The sequence below is a fragment of the Xenopus laevis genome, chromosome 9_10S (genome assembly GCF_017654675.1).
Source record: "Xenopus laevis strain J_2021 chromosome 9_10S, Xenopus_laevis_v10.1, whole genome shotgun sequence".
NCBI lineage: Eukaryota > Metazoa > Chordata > Amphibia > Anura > Pipidae > Xenopus > Xenopus laevis.
The window spans coordinates 68,170,528-68,187,768 of record NC_054388.1 but is presented as its reverse complement, the minus strand read 5'-3'; the positions used below and the strand labels follow the sequence as shown (position 1 = coordinate 68,187,768).

General features: G+C 38.6%; 1 protein-coding gene across 1 annotated transcript in view; it reads left to right on the top strand.

Annotated features, from left to right (window-relative positions):
* The window catches only part of agps.S (alkylglycerone phosphate synthase S homeolog), a 141,516-nt gene that overhangs the window by 30,944 nt on the left and 93,331 nt on the right, over positions 1 to 17,241 (top strand). The window contains exons 3-5 of the mRNA XM_041578918.1: positions 12,757 to 12,847; positions 13,965 to 14,085; positions 16,560 to 16,634. Coding sequence (XP_041434852.1) covers positions 12,757 to 12,847; positions 13,965 to 14,085; positions 16,560 to 16,634 — 287 coding nt within the window. The remainder of the gene's footprint in view (positions 1 to 12,756; positions 12,848 to 13,964; positions 14,086 to 16,559; positions 16,635 to 17,241) is intronic.

Sequence of the window (17,241 nt, the reverse complement as noted above, 5' to 3'; positions counted from 1 at the left end):
TAATGTATATTAATATTTTGACTAACAGTTTTTTAGTGTCGGGATCACTTTAAGCCTGCTAAAAACCATGTAAATTTTAATAAACTCAGTAGGAATATTTTGTCACCAATATGGACTTATGTATCTATGTTATTATCCAGTACAATGTACTGCTTTATTATCACAGAGAAAAGTTAATACATTTTTAAAAAAATAGAATTATTTGCTTTAAAGGGACATTTAACACTGCTGCACTGCACTACAAATCCCAGCATTCTTTAACATATATTCAAGGTTAACGCATGCTGGGAGCTGTAGTCCAGCAATATCAGGGTTGTATTCTTAAAGCCGTATTACTCAATTAAACTTTCCCCCAAGCCCTTCAGGGCTTGCATATTAAATATTCCTCCAATAATCTTGTCTGAGCTGTGTAAATCTGGCTCCATGTTCTTTGTTCCTGCATTTGGAGTTGGAAACATTAAGCATAGTTTCCCAGCACTTCACAAGTCTTTCCTTCCCCTCCATGTTTGATTCCAGTGTAATATAATGACCCAAAATTGCACAATAATTTCTGAATGTAAGAGCAGGTCAAGATTAGATGGCATGGGAATCGGCTTTCTCCCTGGTTGATTCTCTCGTTCTCTTCCATGGCCAGTATCCCAAATTTACATACAGCATTTCCTAGTTTTGTAACCATTTATCAGTTTTACTGATATCTGGTATCTTTTCAAAGGAACCTCTATTACTTTATGGGGATTCTGAACCCTGATAGCCAAGCCCACGTAACCAGGACTGAGAGAGTCTCCAGTATTGGAGAGTACACTAATTGCTCAGTTTGATTTTTTTTCTGCCACGTTGTTTATTCTTCTATTTATATTTATGGGAATAGTATTGTGTTTGTACAAAAAAAACCCTGTATATGTGCTTTTAACCGCAGGAAGATCTGTAAGCTATTATCTACTATGAAGGTTAGCCCCCCTCTGCTTCTACAAATAATGCAGCCTTTGTATGAGTGTAGAAGGGCACCATGCTTAGAAGTAACTTGAAACAGCAAGTAAATTTAGGATGTCACGATGTTTGCTATATGAGAAAAATCTGGTTGCTGTCAGGTTCCCAAGCAGTGGCAAGGAGAGATATATTTGTATATACACGCCTGTGGTTCTGCTGGCAGGAACTGATATGTCAGCCCTCTGTTCCTATTGGTCAGCCTTATCAGAAGCATAGAATGAATGATGGCAAGTGTACAGTGATGCTAATTGCATGATTCTCCATCGTTCTGCCTTCTGCTAACACCCTTTTTTCCTTGTTTGTTTCACATGGCATTTCACTGAAGGACTGGCTTTACTAATAAATAATATGAATCAGTGTCTCACATCCACTAAAGAGATAAACCCCAGAGACGGCATTCTTTCTTTGCAGCCCCGCCATTCACTGTATGCAGTGCAAAGTCAATAGAACATGAAGGCTGAAGAGGAAAATCATTGAACTGTATATCTTTACTGCAGGTTTTTACCAACCCTATGACTGCTGAGGTTTTATAGGACCGTCATTAATTAATGAGGATCTGCACAAATGGAAGAATTTAAATCATTCATGCAATTTCTGTGCAGTTTAACAGTAATGTCACTAAGGGCTTTAGGGTGTCCTTTATCTTTTTTTCAACTTTGTATCTGGTTGTGCTTTCGTCATCTCCAGCGGCTGGAGATGTGGAAGATGTAGTTCAACAACAGCCCAACAACCACACATCACGCATGTTATTGTTACTTTTTCCAGAAAAATCTTAAAAGGTCATTGCACCCTTAGGGCAATGCCACATGGGGCTAAAGCTCAACCTGCAAAAAAGGTGCAGGCACACACTATGGTTTTCTGTACCAAACCACAGCACATTCTGGAGCTGAAATCTACTACGTGTGCCATAGACTTCATTTTATGCAACGAATTCTAATCTCTGTAATAATAAAACAGTATCTTATACTTGATGGTAACTAATCTGCATTAATCTATATTGGTGACAAAACAATCCTATTGGCTTTATTTTACATTTAAATTATTTTTATCAGACCTAAAGTGATACTGACACAAAAAAACTGCTCCTCAAAATATTAATGTACATTAAAAGTTATTTATAGATCATGCTGATCATTATTCACTGACAGGTCAGCTTTTGCAAGTAATTGTTACTTGAAATTTCTGAACCTGTTTGTTTTGCCAACCAGACTTTCCCTTCTCAACCCGTCAGAGTTTCTAATGCTAACAGACTACTGCTGCACAAATATAGCAGCACCCTCATAGAGGAGTATGGGGGATCAGATAGGTAATGCATCAGGCAAATACTTAAATGTCAAAATTATAAATAGCATGCAAAGTCAATGTTATCATAAATGTCTAAAAAAGGTTTCATTTTTGTTGTCATTATCTCTTTAAGGGAACTTTCTGTAAATTGGATCTCCATACATTATTTGGAGAACCCCAGGTCCAAAGTATTCCTGATAACAGATCCTGTACCTGTATAGAGCTTTCTGGATAACCGATCTCATGTTTGTAACAATATTGACTTTCCTTAGGTAAATTATTAGGAGCAGGCCTGGATTTCTGGAGAGGCCACCAAGGCCCAGGCCTAGGGTCGCAGGATTTTAGGGGGTGGTATGCTGCCCAACCACACCCACATTGGTTCAAAAACACTGGGGATCCTCAAAGTTTTTTTAAATTTCCTGTGCTCCAATCCCCATTGCGCTGTTCCCCATGATGAAAATGTAAGAATAAAAGGGTGGGGGGGTGACGAATGACAGTGGGCATATGTGTGCCCCCGCTATGTAAATCCGGCCCTGATTAGGAGACAACAACCCTGAAAAATGTTCATAAATTTATGAGCCTAGAGGAAATATTCAAAGTCGTTAGCAGCTGGCTCATAGACTTACCACACAGTCAATTTTTGTTTCCTGATGAGACATCCATGGCTATAAAGTAATATATAGAGTTGCAAAAAAGGTATAATTGATTTTTTTTAAAACTTTTAGTCATGTCTTTAAATATTCATTCTTGGTTTGTGTAGCATTAATCACAGAATCCTGTGGTGGTGCTTTTTAAGTCAGTGGTCTCATGCAGTGGACATTGTGCAGATCTGTTGTTTTAAAGGAAGTCCGGTTCTTAGGCAGTACCCATGAGGGATTTGGATATTCATTTGATACATTTGAACTCCTAGCAAAGAATGAGCTGGCAAGGCTCCCTGTAAATTAGAATTGGAAGAAAAACAGGGTTGTCTGGGAAGTGTAATATAATATTCTGGCTCAGTCATTGTTTTTCTTCTTTGCTTTCATAAATCTTTATAAAGCAAATTCTTTGGTGTCTCCTACCGGCACATGGCTATGCGATAGTGTCCTCTGACATCGATATTGAAGAAACCCTTACAAGGATTTGCCTGTGTGTGTATCCCTGGAACTTTTGTAACATAGAGAGAAAAGCATTTCCTATGGGTCTGTATCATGGCTAATTACCTTGACTAAAGCATAAACTCCTATCATATTAGGACTTTTGGTTTCCTAGAGTCTACATAATTCATAGGATAATCTCTTTTAGTTAATAATGGATGGAGGGCACACCAAAAACGTTCAAAAATTAGCAAGAGGTGCAAAAACAAATGTTACCCCTACCAAAGGTAACCAATATCAATACTAAGTCAAAATGTTTGCACACTCAAAACAAAACAATTGGACATAAGGGTGGTATGAAAAAATAATTTTTACTATTGTTCAAGAAAACATTTTACATGGATAATGCCATACAATACATGGCGCAATTTATACAATGTTAAAAAGTAGCATAGAAAATCAATCACCCATTAGTCTCATGTAGCAAGCAAGAAATCAGCAAGGAAGAGGATACACCTACCAGAAAAATGAGAATGGCCCTAACGTTTCGGCACCAAGGCCTTTGAGAATCCCCTTGACAAAGGCCTTGGTGCCGAAACGTTGATTTCTTGCTTGCTACATGAGACTAATGGGTGATTGATTTTCTATGCTACTTTTTAACATTGTATAAATTGCGCCATGTATTGTATGGCATTATCCATGTAAAATGTTTTCTTGAACACTTAAGCTATTTGTGCAAGTGTTCTCACTATTTAATTATCAGCCTGCATGGGGGTGTCCACATACACCACTATAACTACACAAAATATCAGAATGGGACTTATCCCCATAGGCCCAAATTATACAAAATTATCACATGACCATGTTGTAATTAAGGATAAAATGCAATTTTTATTAACTACCATGCCACATACTTATTAAAACCACTTAAAACATAGAAATAGCGCTGCGCTGGGTGTAGGGATCCCTGTACCCTAAAACCAATTTCTGAGGAGCTCCTATATATAGCTATGATGGATATTCACTTATATGATGTGGCTAAACAGCCAAAATTCCACTTCAATATGTAAATGTAGGTACTTCAACTCCAATTGGTCACAGGGAAAGGAGGTAAGCCATTTGTAATCCACACCGTCCAAATCAATTACAATGTTTCACCACGATATATTGCAACTTGCTCGTTGCTATTAAACAGTTCCCATGCATCGGGTGTGGTAAGGGTCAATGCTCCATATATTGGGAGCGGAGTAAATTGGGGAGAGGTTTCTGGATGGCTCTACTTGTGGCCGAGTTAGCCGTGTAGTGCTGTATGGTCTCGATAGTAATGGCCGCCCGCCGTTACCAGCGGTCGCAATGCGGCCACGGCCCAAGGTGATGCAAATTGTGACAATCACCTTGCGTGTTAGCCCAATAAGTCCTGCCAATCCCAGCCTCTTATTGCCCAAATAGGTTTATACAGACCGTTGTGATCACGTCTGCACCGTGCATAACTCAACGCTCCCTTGTAGGTGTGCTTTGCTGGAGAACCCTGCGGCGCCTTCCAAGTCCCTGGTCGGGAGAGGGATCCCGTCTTACTCAGCTAGCAACGCGAAACCCCGACAGCTGTTTCGCCACCAAACGTGGCTTTGTCAAGAGGCCGAGAGCCGGACGTGACGTTGTTTTATACTTGTCGTCACATGACCAGAGTGAATTATCTTCCATGTCGTTACTTTGTTACAAGTCCCAAAGAACCCGGCTTGTCAGGCAGAGTTGCAAATGTTCCTTTCATTTTCTGCCATGATATTTCTTGTATCCTTTAGAATGTGTCCTAGATAAAATGTATCTTATGGACACTTCAATCAATAGGACGAATAGTTTGTTCAAAATAAACATCCTCAAAATCACTCTGTTACATCTAGACTACGTATGTGGCAAGGTTCAATAGAATTGAAAAGTGTATGAGATTTTTCTTCTTATGTTCATAATAATATGCATATATAATTAATCAAGTTATATGAACTTAGACCAATTTTGAATGTATTAGTATAATCAACACACAACGAAAACAGCAAAAAATTATAATAAATGACAGAATTATACCTAAACAGAAAATTAAAAAGGAGAAAAAAAGGGAAAAAAAGAAAAAGAGAAAAGGGGATGAAAAGAAACGTTGTTTCAATGGAACCGTAGGAGACCGTTCCTGTATATCTTCATTTGTTTATAAATGCCTGAAAATTCAATTGGCCATTGAGTCCATATTCTGACTTGTATGTATTGAGCTTAAAGATCCAACTAGTTTCCATTTGGAGTAACTTATTATCCAGGTCACCGCCCCTTATGTCGCCATGCAGGCGGTCAATACCCTGGAAATAAGACCCCCTATGTTCACCATTGTGTATGCAGTAGATATGTTTGGCAATTGATGACAATAAGTTACAATTATTTATGTCACGCATATGTTCGTAAATGCGTCTTTTCAGAGGTCTCTTCGTTTTGCCCACATATTTACTGCCACAATGGCATGTGAACAAATAAATAACATGGGTCGTGGTGCAGCTTGTATAATGATACATGTTGTACTTAGCATTCCTATTGCCAAATTCCCTCGATATTTTAATGTATTGGCATTGGTCACAGGCTCCACATCTGTAGCTCCCTGGTGTTTTACAACAAGATGCTCCTGAATACTTTTGAAAGTGGCTACGAGTCAACAGGTCCCCTATACTATTGTTCCTTCTATAACCAAATAAGGGGCGGGTAGTAACCCATTTCCCTATATTCGGGTCGTTAGACAAAATATGCCAATGTTTTTGGATCACGGCACGGACTTTCCGGATCTTTCATACCATATGTTAGGATGAATCTAGTCCTATCTTCATCCTTTCGCCGCACATGTAAGGTGTCACATTGTTGGTGTTTATATAACACCTCGTCCCTTCTGCGAGACAAGGCAAATTGGTAGGCTCTACGTAAACTACGTGTTTTATATCCCCGTGCTTTAAATCTTAAATACAGTTGGTAAGCCTCCCGTTTAAAATCCTCCTCTGTGGAGCAGATTCTCCGTAGTCTGAGGTACTGTCCCTTGGGGATGCCCTCTATGCATTTGGGTGGATGCATCGATTCCGCATGTAAAAGGCTATTCCCTGCTGTCTTTTTGCGGAAGAGATTGGTAGAAAGCTGGCCCCTTTCATCCTTTTTTATTTCTATATCCAGGAATTCCAATCTGCTATAGTGGTAATTCATGGTAAAAGTTAAATTAAAGCTGTTTCTGTTCAGTTTGACCACAAATTCTTTTAATTTTCGTTCAGGGCCCTGCCAGATGATCATAATATCGTCGATGTATCTGTGCCACCGTAAAATGTGACACAGATACTCGTCGTATTCTTCCGCTGAAAAAACATGGCGCTCCCACTCTCCCAAAAATAAGTTTGCGTAGCTCGGTGCGCATTTGGCGCCCATAGCCACGCCCTGTCGCTGTAAATAGTACACACCATTGAAGATGAACACATTATGGTGTAACACAAAACTTAGTGCTTTCAATATGAATGAATGTTCCTCAGAGAGTGGTTGGTGTATACGTTCAAAAACGTTTTTTATAGTCTCTATGCCCAATGAATGTGGAATGCTCATATACAACGCTTCAACGTCCAGGCCTACCAAAATGCAGTCAGAGCCCAGTGTCAGTCCATTTATTTCTCTCAACAAGTGAGAGGTATCTAGAACAAACGAGTCTAATTGTGTCACTAATGGCTGTAAGACCATATCAATGTAGCCGCTAATTGGCTCAGTGAGGGACCCGCAACCCGACACTATAGGCCTCCCCGGAGGTTCATGAATGGACTTATGGACCTTCGGGAGGGCATAGAATGTCGGCGTCCGGGGACACTTAACCTTCAAGAAGTCCATGGTATTTGGATCAATAATGCCATCACGTTGTGCTTGATCTATCAAATTAAACAGGTTTTCCTTGTATCTTTGTACCTGTGGTAGTAAGATTGGTTGATACCATTTTCTATTATTCAGAATTTTTTTACACATTGAAACATATTGAGAGGAGTCCATAATTACAATATTTGAACCTTTGTCTGATGGTTTAATGACTATATCGGGGTTCTCCCTCAATAGTCTCAATGCACTTTCTTCCTCTTTTGTGAGATTAGAATGTCTAACCTTTGTGGTCAGAGATGAAATATCCTCAGTGACCCTTCGTACGAAGGTGTCAACAGCTCCATTTTCAGTGGTGCTGGGATACCTACAAGACTTTTTCTTGCAAGATGGTAACCTGAGGTTATCCCCTGAGCTCTCTAACCACAAATCCTGTATATCCTGTAACACCTTTTGTTCCTCCTCCACTCGGGGATCATCCCATAGTTCAAATAAGATTTTTAAGGTTTTGAAGTCATTTAGATTAAATTGGCTTAAGTCCAATTCCGTCTGGCGGTTAGCCTTGGACCATTGTAATTTTAAAAGTAATTTCCGTGCAAAGAGATGAACATCCTTGACTAATGAAAAGTGGTCAATTGATTTAGACGGTACAAAGGTGAGACCTTTCCGTAGTACATTGGTGAAAAAAGGGGTGAGAGTGAAATTAGAAAGATTGATAATTTGTGTATCATCATAAGATGATTCAAAAGTGCTATTGCCTGTGCTCGTCACAGGCTCAGTGACTGTAAAAAACTCGTGCCAGAAAATGCTGATGTGCTCTGTGAAGGATTAGGCAGGGATGAAGCTTTGACACTTCTCTCCTGCACCACCTGTGACGTGACCTGTTCCTTGTGAAAAACAGTGTTAAATTTACGCTTTTTCCTATCAAATTGTTTCTGTGTAGAGATTGATGTGTCAGAACCACTCATTTCACTTTCAGAATGAGTGTCCCGATCCGAATTTCCCAAAGTGCCCATTCTCTGTTGTGCCCTCTGAAAACCCCTCGTGTTCCCCTTCCTGTTCTGGGTGACCTGATTCCATTTTTTCGAACTGTTCCATAAATAAACGTGTTTATTCTCATAGTCAAGGGTGTCTCTCTCAAATTTGCGTTTTTTCACCTGCATAACTTCTGCATTAAGTTTGTCCATAAAACTTTTTAAGTCACTATCCATCTTTTTGAACTCCTCACTCAGTTCATATTCTTTAATTTGATCCCAAAGTCCTTTTTGTTGTATCTTAATAGATTCTAATTCCTCAATATTATATTGTTTGAGGAGGGACATAAGTTTACAAGAACATTCACTTAATACCCCTTCCCATTGAGTTTTAAAGGTCTGTGGAGTATCCTCAAACGAGGGAAAAATTTGTACTCGTAGACCTCTTGGGATAATGCCCCGAGTCAAATACTCTTCTAGGCATATTATGTTCCAAAATACATTTAGCCTCCTACGTAGTAAGTTCTTACTTTTAACCATTAAATGTGACAGTGTGAGAGAAATCTTACCAGCTGGGGTCATTGATCCTGAAAAGACCGATTTAGCCAAAGAAGCCCACTTATTATCATCTGCAAAAAATTCCATAATGTACAAAAGGAAAGAAGGGAAAGGAAAAGAAAACCAAAAAACAAAATATACACGAAAGATACTTAATTTAGTCTATTTGAGACAACTTGCTAGTAAAGGGAATACTAGTCCCACATGTCAATTGTTTACTTAAGCTATTTGTGCAAGTGTTCTCACTATTTAATTATCAGCCTGCATGGGGGTGTCCACATACACCACTATAACTACACAAAATATCAGAATGGGACTTATCCTGTTTAATTTGATAGATCAAGCACAACGTGATGGCATTATTGATCCAAATACCATGGACTTCTTGAAGGTTAAGTGTCCCCGGACGCCGACATTCTATGCCCTCCCGAAGGTCCATAAGTCCATTCATGAACCTCCGGGGAGGCCTATAGTGTCGGGTTGCGGGTCCCTCACTGAGCCAATTAGCGGCTACATTGATATGGTCTTACAGCCATTAGTGACACAATTAGACTCGTTTGTTCTAGATACCTCTCACTTGTTGAGAGAAATAAATGGACTGACACTGGGCTCTGACTGCATTTTGGTAGGCCTGGACGTTGAAGCGTTGTATATGAGCATTCCACATTCATTGGGCATAGAGACTATAAAAAACGTTTTTGAACGTATACACCAACCACTCTCTGAGGAACATTCATTCATATTGAAAGCACTAAGTTTTGTGTTACACCATAATGTGTTCATCTTCAATGGTGTGTACTATTTACAGCGACAGGGCGTGGCTATGGGCGCCAAATGCGCACCGAGCTACGCAAACTTATTTTTGGGAGAGTGGGAGCGCCATGTTTTTTCAGCGGAAGAATACGACGAGTATCTGTGTCACATTTTACGGTGGCACAGATACATCGACGATATTATGATCATCTGGCAGGGCCCTGAACGAAAATTAAAAGAATTTGTGGTCAAACTGAACAGAAACAGCTTTAATTTAACTTTTACCATGAATTACCACTATAGCAGATTGGAATTCCTGGATATAGAAATAAAAAAGGATGAAAGGGGCCAGCTTTCTACCAATCTCTTCCGCAAAAAGACAGCAGGGAATAGCCTTTTACATGCGGAATCGATGCATCCACCCAAATGCATAGAGGGCATCCTCAAGGGACAGTACCTCAGACTACGGAGAATCTGCTCCACAGAGGAGGATTTTAAACGGGAGGCTTACCAACTGTATTTAAGATTTAAAGCACGGGGATATAAAACACGTAGTTTACGTAGAGCCTACCAATTTGCCTTGTCTCGCAGCAGGGACGAGGTGTTATATAAACACCAACAATGTGACACCTTACATGTGCGGCGAAAGGATGAAGATAGGACTAGATTCATCCTAACATATGGTATGAAAGATCAGGAAGTCCGTGCCGTGATCCAAAAACATTGGCATATTTTGTCTAACGACCCGAATATAGGGAAATGGGTTACTACCCGCCCCTTATTTGGTTATAGAAGGAACAATAGTATAGGGGACCTGTTGACTCGTAGCCACTTTCAAAAGTATTCAGGAGCATCTTGTTGTAAAACACCAGGGAGCTACAGATGTGGAGCCTGTGATCAATGCCAATACATTAAAATATCGAGGGAATTTGGCAATAGGAATGCTAAGTACAACATGTATCATTATACAAGCTGCACCACGACCCATGTTATTTATTTGTTCACATGCCATTGTGGCAGTAAATATGTGGGCAAAACGAAGAGACCTCTGAAAAGACGCATTTACGAACATATGCGTGACATAAATAATTGTAACTTATTGTCATCAATTGCCAAACATATCTACTGCATACACAATGGTGAACATAGGGGGTCTTATTTCCAGGGTATTGACCGCCTGCATGGCGACATAAGGGGCGGTGACCTGGATAATAAGTTACTCCAAATGGAAACTAGTTGGATCTTTAAGCTCAATACATACAAGTCAGAATATGGACTCAATGGCCAATTGAATTTTCAGGCATTTATAAACAAATGAAGATATACAGGAACGGTCTCCTACGGTTCCATTGAAACAACGTTTCTTTTCATCCCCTTTTCTCTTTTTCTTTTTTTCCCTTTTTTTCTCCTTTTTAATTTTCTGTTTAGGTATAATTCTGTCATTTATTATAATTTTTTGCTGTTTTCGTTGTGTGTTGATTATACTAATACATTCAAAATTGGTCTAAGTTCATATAACTTGATTAATTATATATGCATATTATTATGAACATAAGAAGAAAAATCTCATACACTTTTCAATTCTATTGAACCTTGCCACATACGTAGTCTAGATGTAACAGAGTGATTTTGAGGATGTTTATTTTGAACAAACTATTCGTCCTATTGATTGAAGTGTCCATAAGATACATTTTATCTAGGACACATTCTAAAGGATACAAGAAATATCATGGCAGAAAATGAAAGGAACATTTGCAACTCTGCCTGACAAGCCGGGTTCTTTGGGACTTGTAACAAAGTAACGACATGGAAGATAATTCACTCTGGTCATGTGACGACAAGTATAAAACGACGTCACGTCCGGCTCTCGGCCTCTTGACAAAGCCACGTTTGGTGGCGAAACAGCTGTCGGGGTTTCGCGTTGCTAGCTGAGTAAGACGGGATCCCTCTCCCGACCAGGGACTTGGAAGGCGCCGCAGGGTTCTCCAGCAAAGCACACCTACAAGGGAGCGTTGAGTTACGCACGGTGCAGACGTGATCACAACGGTCTGTATAAACCTATTTGGGCAATAAGAGGCTGGGATTGGCAGGACTTATTGGGCTAACACGCAAGGTGATTGTCACAATTTGCATCACCTTGGGCCGTGGCCGCATTGCGACCGCTGGTAACGGCGGGCGGCCATTACTATCGAGACCATACAGCACTACACTGCTAACTCGGCCACAAGTAGAGCCATCCAGAAACCTCTCCCCAATTTACTCCCAATATATGGAGCATTGACCCTTACCACACCCGATGCATGGGAACTGTTTAATAGCAACGAGCAAGTTGCAATATATCGTGGTGAAACATTGTAATTGATTTGGACGGTGTGGATTACAAATGGCTTACCTCCTTTCCCTGTGACCAATTGGAGTTGAAGTACCTACATTTACATATTGAAGTGGAATTTTGGCTGTTTAGCCACATCATATAAGTGAATATCCATCATAGCTATATATAGGAGCTCCTCAGAAATTGGTTTTAGGGTACAGGGATCCCTACACCCAGCGCAGCGCTATTTCTATGTTTTAAGTGGTTTTAATAAGTATGTGGCATGGTAGTTAATAAAAATTGCATTTTATCCTTAATTACAACATGGTCATGTGATAATTTTGTATAATTTGGGCCTATGGGGATAAGTCCCATTCTGATATTTTGTGTAGTTATGTTTTCTTGAACGATAATCTCTTTTAGTAAAGGATTTGATTGAGGTTGAATTGATCTTCCTCTTTTCACATTTTTATGTTAATCAACCTTTAGTATTTATAAAAGGAAAATAATAGCTGTTTATAACAAGAGTGAAGGCATGCACAATTCTTTTGTAACGCAATGAGAGCTGTTGCAAACCTAAACTGTGACTATTAATAAGCATTTCAGATTTGGGACTGCCATGATAGCAGCTAAACATTACAAGTGAGATTGCATGGTATAGCATTGGAAGAATGCATATTTATAAATGCAAGAGGTTTAAGTAGGTCATGCATGTGCGAATAGAATCATATAAGATTTTATGGTATGATTATGTTTGATATCCTCGTACCTTGATTTTAGGTTGGTTTATCAAAGGGCTACTTATTTAGAAATGAGCCATGTTGGCAGACGCATAGTACCAGGCCCGGATTTCCAATTTGGCCTGCCCTAGGCCACATCTAAGCACAACATGGCTCCATGTAAAATCTATGGTCATTTATTTGTCTAAAATGCTTCTGTTTTATAGGTACAAACTTAGTGGAATGGTGCTACCAGCTTTAAGAGAATGGATGGAGAAAACATTTGGTGCAAGTCTGGATCAAAAAACTACCTCTCGAGTGAGTAGTGTGATCACAACATGATGCAACCAAGCATCTGCTAAAATTGTAAAAGAGAAAAACAGTAGTTAAGTCTGTTCCTTGTCTGTTAATATGTGAGGCCCTCCATTTCTGGAAGATTATCTGTTGATTTGATTGCAGTGGATAATTCTATCTCTTTTTAACGGTTTCGACTACAGCCGGTCTTTTTACGGATAATAACAGAACAACCTCACCGGCTATAATTTGTTCTTGTAAATCATTGATTTGTGAATTGCAGTCACTTTGGGACATAGTGTCTCTTATATAGACAGCACTAATCATTCAACATATAGTAGGTTTTCATTAAAAGTCTATATATACAGTATTTATATATCCCAATTTAAAGAAACATACAATGGAAGAATTTATATTTTTCTTGTGCTCTTACTGGTGGTAAACTTCTGCATTAAAGTATTTTTTTTGCCCCAGTGAGGCGTATCTGGTACCATCTAAGATGACAAGACTTAACATAGAAAGTTATTTGTTGTTATGCTGGAATATTTTCTTCTGCTTGCCTTATTAAACCTAAACAGTCCTTATATCAGGGATCATAAAGTATCCTGAAATACACTTCCCTCTAGGAGTTGGTTAGTTTATGTATTTCTCTTAGAAGTACTGGGCATAGTAGCGCATACTTTAACCTTTGACAATTTAACAAAAAGACTGCGAAACCAAGGTTTATCATAAGAGCTGTAATGCCCTTTAGTCCTCATCAGGCATGCAATACTATTTACTCTCCCTACAAGTAGAGTGGAAAACACTGATAGTGTCTCATCGAGCTATGAAGGCTGTGTCAAAACGTATAATCTTTAGCATTCTTTTTTGTAGGAATATATTGATATTTTAATGTGCTTTGCTTCACTAAGTTTTGATACATTCATATACTTCAGCCAGATTGTGATGTGTTAGCTTTCAATGGTGTCCTACCTCTATGAGTAATATCACACCATTAGCAGAATATTGATCCATTCTTGGAAGCTTACCATGCTGTTCAGACGTTATATTCAACTGCTCTTTAAAGTCCTTACTTTCCAATTACTGGTAGAAAATTGCATGCTTCACTTATTCTTTTAACTTACCAATGTTTCTTGATTAGGCATCTTTAAATGTAAGTGATGCCCCACCAGCACTTGTAAATGAAGGATTTCTCCAGGACATTAAAGCCATAGGCATTTCATTTTCCCAGGATGCCGAAGATCGAATTTTCCGAGCACATGGTAAGAACAGGACGTCTAACTGCACAATTTATCCAAATAACATTTAGATATTTCAAGCTAGTTTTTATACAGAAAAATAATCCTATGTATGACTGAAAAAAGAAATCTTTAAAAAGGAAACTTACAAAGCATGGCACACAACTAGGAAAAAACAGGGTCTATCGCCATACATATCCCCATATTTATCCTGGATAGGAAACAAACAATTTCCCATGGGCATACGTAACCCCATACTTTTGCAGTGGCGTGACAACGGCCTTTCTACCCTCAAAGATTTACTAACAGATGACCGCTCTCCAATTACCCAACTACAACTTACAGAGAAATTTCCATTTACCACACAACACGTATTCTTGAGACTACAACTCGTTCACTTTGCATCCCACACTATATCCCAATTGACAGATAAAGATAAGGAAGACCCACTATATAAATTATGGAACAACTTAACATTCAAACAATCAACATCACATATATATCAGACGATAAGTACAATAATAGACATAGAAGACGAGGAAAAACTGCACTTTAAATGGACCGCAGATATCCCAGACATAACGCAAATAGATATTCTAAATCATCATATAAAAATAATGAAACTACTCCCAGCAAGTAGATATCAAGAGATGACTCTCCAAATACTACATAACTCTTATCTTACCCCACTTAGAAGACATAAAATGGGAAATCTCTCCTCCGACAACTGCCTACGCTGCCGCTCACCAAGAGCTGACTTACTACACAACCTTTGGTCATGTTCTAAACTACAACCCTTTTGGCAGGAAGTAAATCACGTATGGTGGACAGATGATCGGGAAACCTATCCAATCGCGAATTGAATGGGCATTATTCAGTCATACCACATTCTATGCCCAACTATCAAAACCTGAAAAGAACCTAATAGGTAGACTGGCTGCTGCAGCTAGGAAAACAATCTTACAACAGTGGTTGACTACAGATTCCCCATCTATATCGATAGTCAAACAAAAATTACACCACCTATTCCATATGGATTGGTTGGAAGCAATAACCAGAAAAGAACACAACACAACAACATTTTTTCACACCTGGATATCATACATAACAACACTCCCACAACACACTAGGTATCTCACGGTTTACACATTTAGACAAACAACCTGGTACGCTAAGGAGTCGCTCAGAGAACACCCACTTGTGATGGAGGCATCCCAATATCTCGATAACTGGCACCGTGAACTAGTTTTTGCACCCCCCAGGAGTCATCAGATAAACAGACTACTGACGTTATGTCCATCGAGTCCCGTATGAAACCTTGTACTACATTTAGAGCTGTATGTTTTGTAAATAATGTTGGAAAAAAAAGCATTCTTGCATTCTGTTCAACTTAGATAAACACTTGTTCTCGCTATATATATAACTGCAAAAAATGACCGTATGTTATATGTGTTATAAACGAATAAAAACAAGTTGGAAAAAAAAAAAAAAAGGAAACTTACTTGCATGTCTAATTCTATACTCTGACAAGTTGTCTGCCCCACCACTGTATGAATATATAACATTTGCTGTAATTTTTTTTAATTGTACTGATTATTGCACAAGACTACCAGATCCAATACATGTTTCAAGCTGTCTGTATCACCAAGGGGCACGTTTATTAAAGGTTGAATTTTATGGGTAAGGCTTTTTGTCACAAAAAATCCAAACAAGTTGAGAGAAAAAAAACGTGACTTAGTCATGTAGAAGTTAATGGCAGGTTAATTAATTGCAGGTTACTCCATAACTCCTGTTTACAATTGGAAGATTTTTTTTGCCACATGATCTTCAAGGGTTTCAGGTATTTTGACATTGGTTTTGTGCAACAATCTGAAAAAGTTGTGGTTTTTGAGCAACAATTCAAAAAAGTTGCACGATTTGTATTTGCCTCATGATTTTGTCAAAACTTTTCCTGAACATGCCGATTGTTTTTTTTTAGTTTATTAAGGGCATTCGTGGTTGATATTTTGGTTTAATTTCTTTTAATAAAAATGAGAAAAGTAACCTAGTTTTAATAAATACCCCCCAGCCTCAGTTATTTAAAGAAACCTAATTGTGTGGCATGACTTCTTGTCTATGGTCTGTAAGAATGCCATATTTTCTTGATGATATTAATAGAGCAAGCAAAGCTTCTGTTTGTATTTTGTTTTCAATGTCTATGATTTCTTTTTGAGGAACAATGTCTTTCTAACTAGCCGTGTATGTTTTTGGGAATGGATCTGCTTATATGTGGTATGATTCTTTTAAATGTATGTACCAGACTGTCATTCTTTAGCTGAGGGACATGTCAAGGCCAAATGCTACCAAAATATTTATTATTAATTAAGATAGTGTCCCTTTTATTTGAATAATGTTTGTAGGATGAAAATATTTGATAGTGAGAAGAACACAATGCTTACGCTGGGAAATGTGTTGCCAAATTTAAGTGTTAATGTAGTGATGCTTTTTTTGCTTCATAGGTCATTGCCTACATGAAATTTTTACTCTTAGGGAAGGAATGTTTAAGAGGATTCCAGACATTGTTGTGTGGCCAAGTAAGTACAAATTGTAATTTCTCATGCAGTTTGCAGTCTAAGGCACATAGATGTACAAATATTTTTAAGCCCAATAAAATTTAGACTTAGCAGTTGTTCAGTCTTTAAATAATCTACTGTTTTCCATACCCTTTAGCCCTTCTTTTTTTCCCCATTTGAACCAACTTCCTCCAAACCAATCTTTCTCTATTATGTGCCTCTACTTTACCAGTATCAATCAAAACCAATAGCCCCCATCTGTCTGATCTTCCCACTAGACATTAGTCCCACTTCTTACTTCATTAGCTCATTCTATTTTGAGTTTTAGTTGTGAATGTTGATTTCTCTTTATTGGTCGCTTTGCCTCATTTAGTAACCTCAGATTTTAAGCTCATCTGGTTTAGTACAGGGGAATTTTTACACTATATCTACGTATGTACAGACTATGGAAGGGGACTTAAGCATTTGTGTTTTCTACAGAGTGTTCCATGATGGGCATGTTCACAAAGCCACTTACCAGCTAACTTCCAAAGCTTATTACACTTATTAGGGGGTTTTGGATGGTGATAAGGAAGGTATTTAGCAGTATGCTGATATGAAAGGGTCCCCTTCCATCCCATTCCTTTAC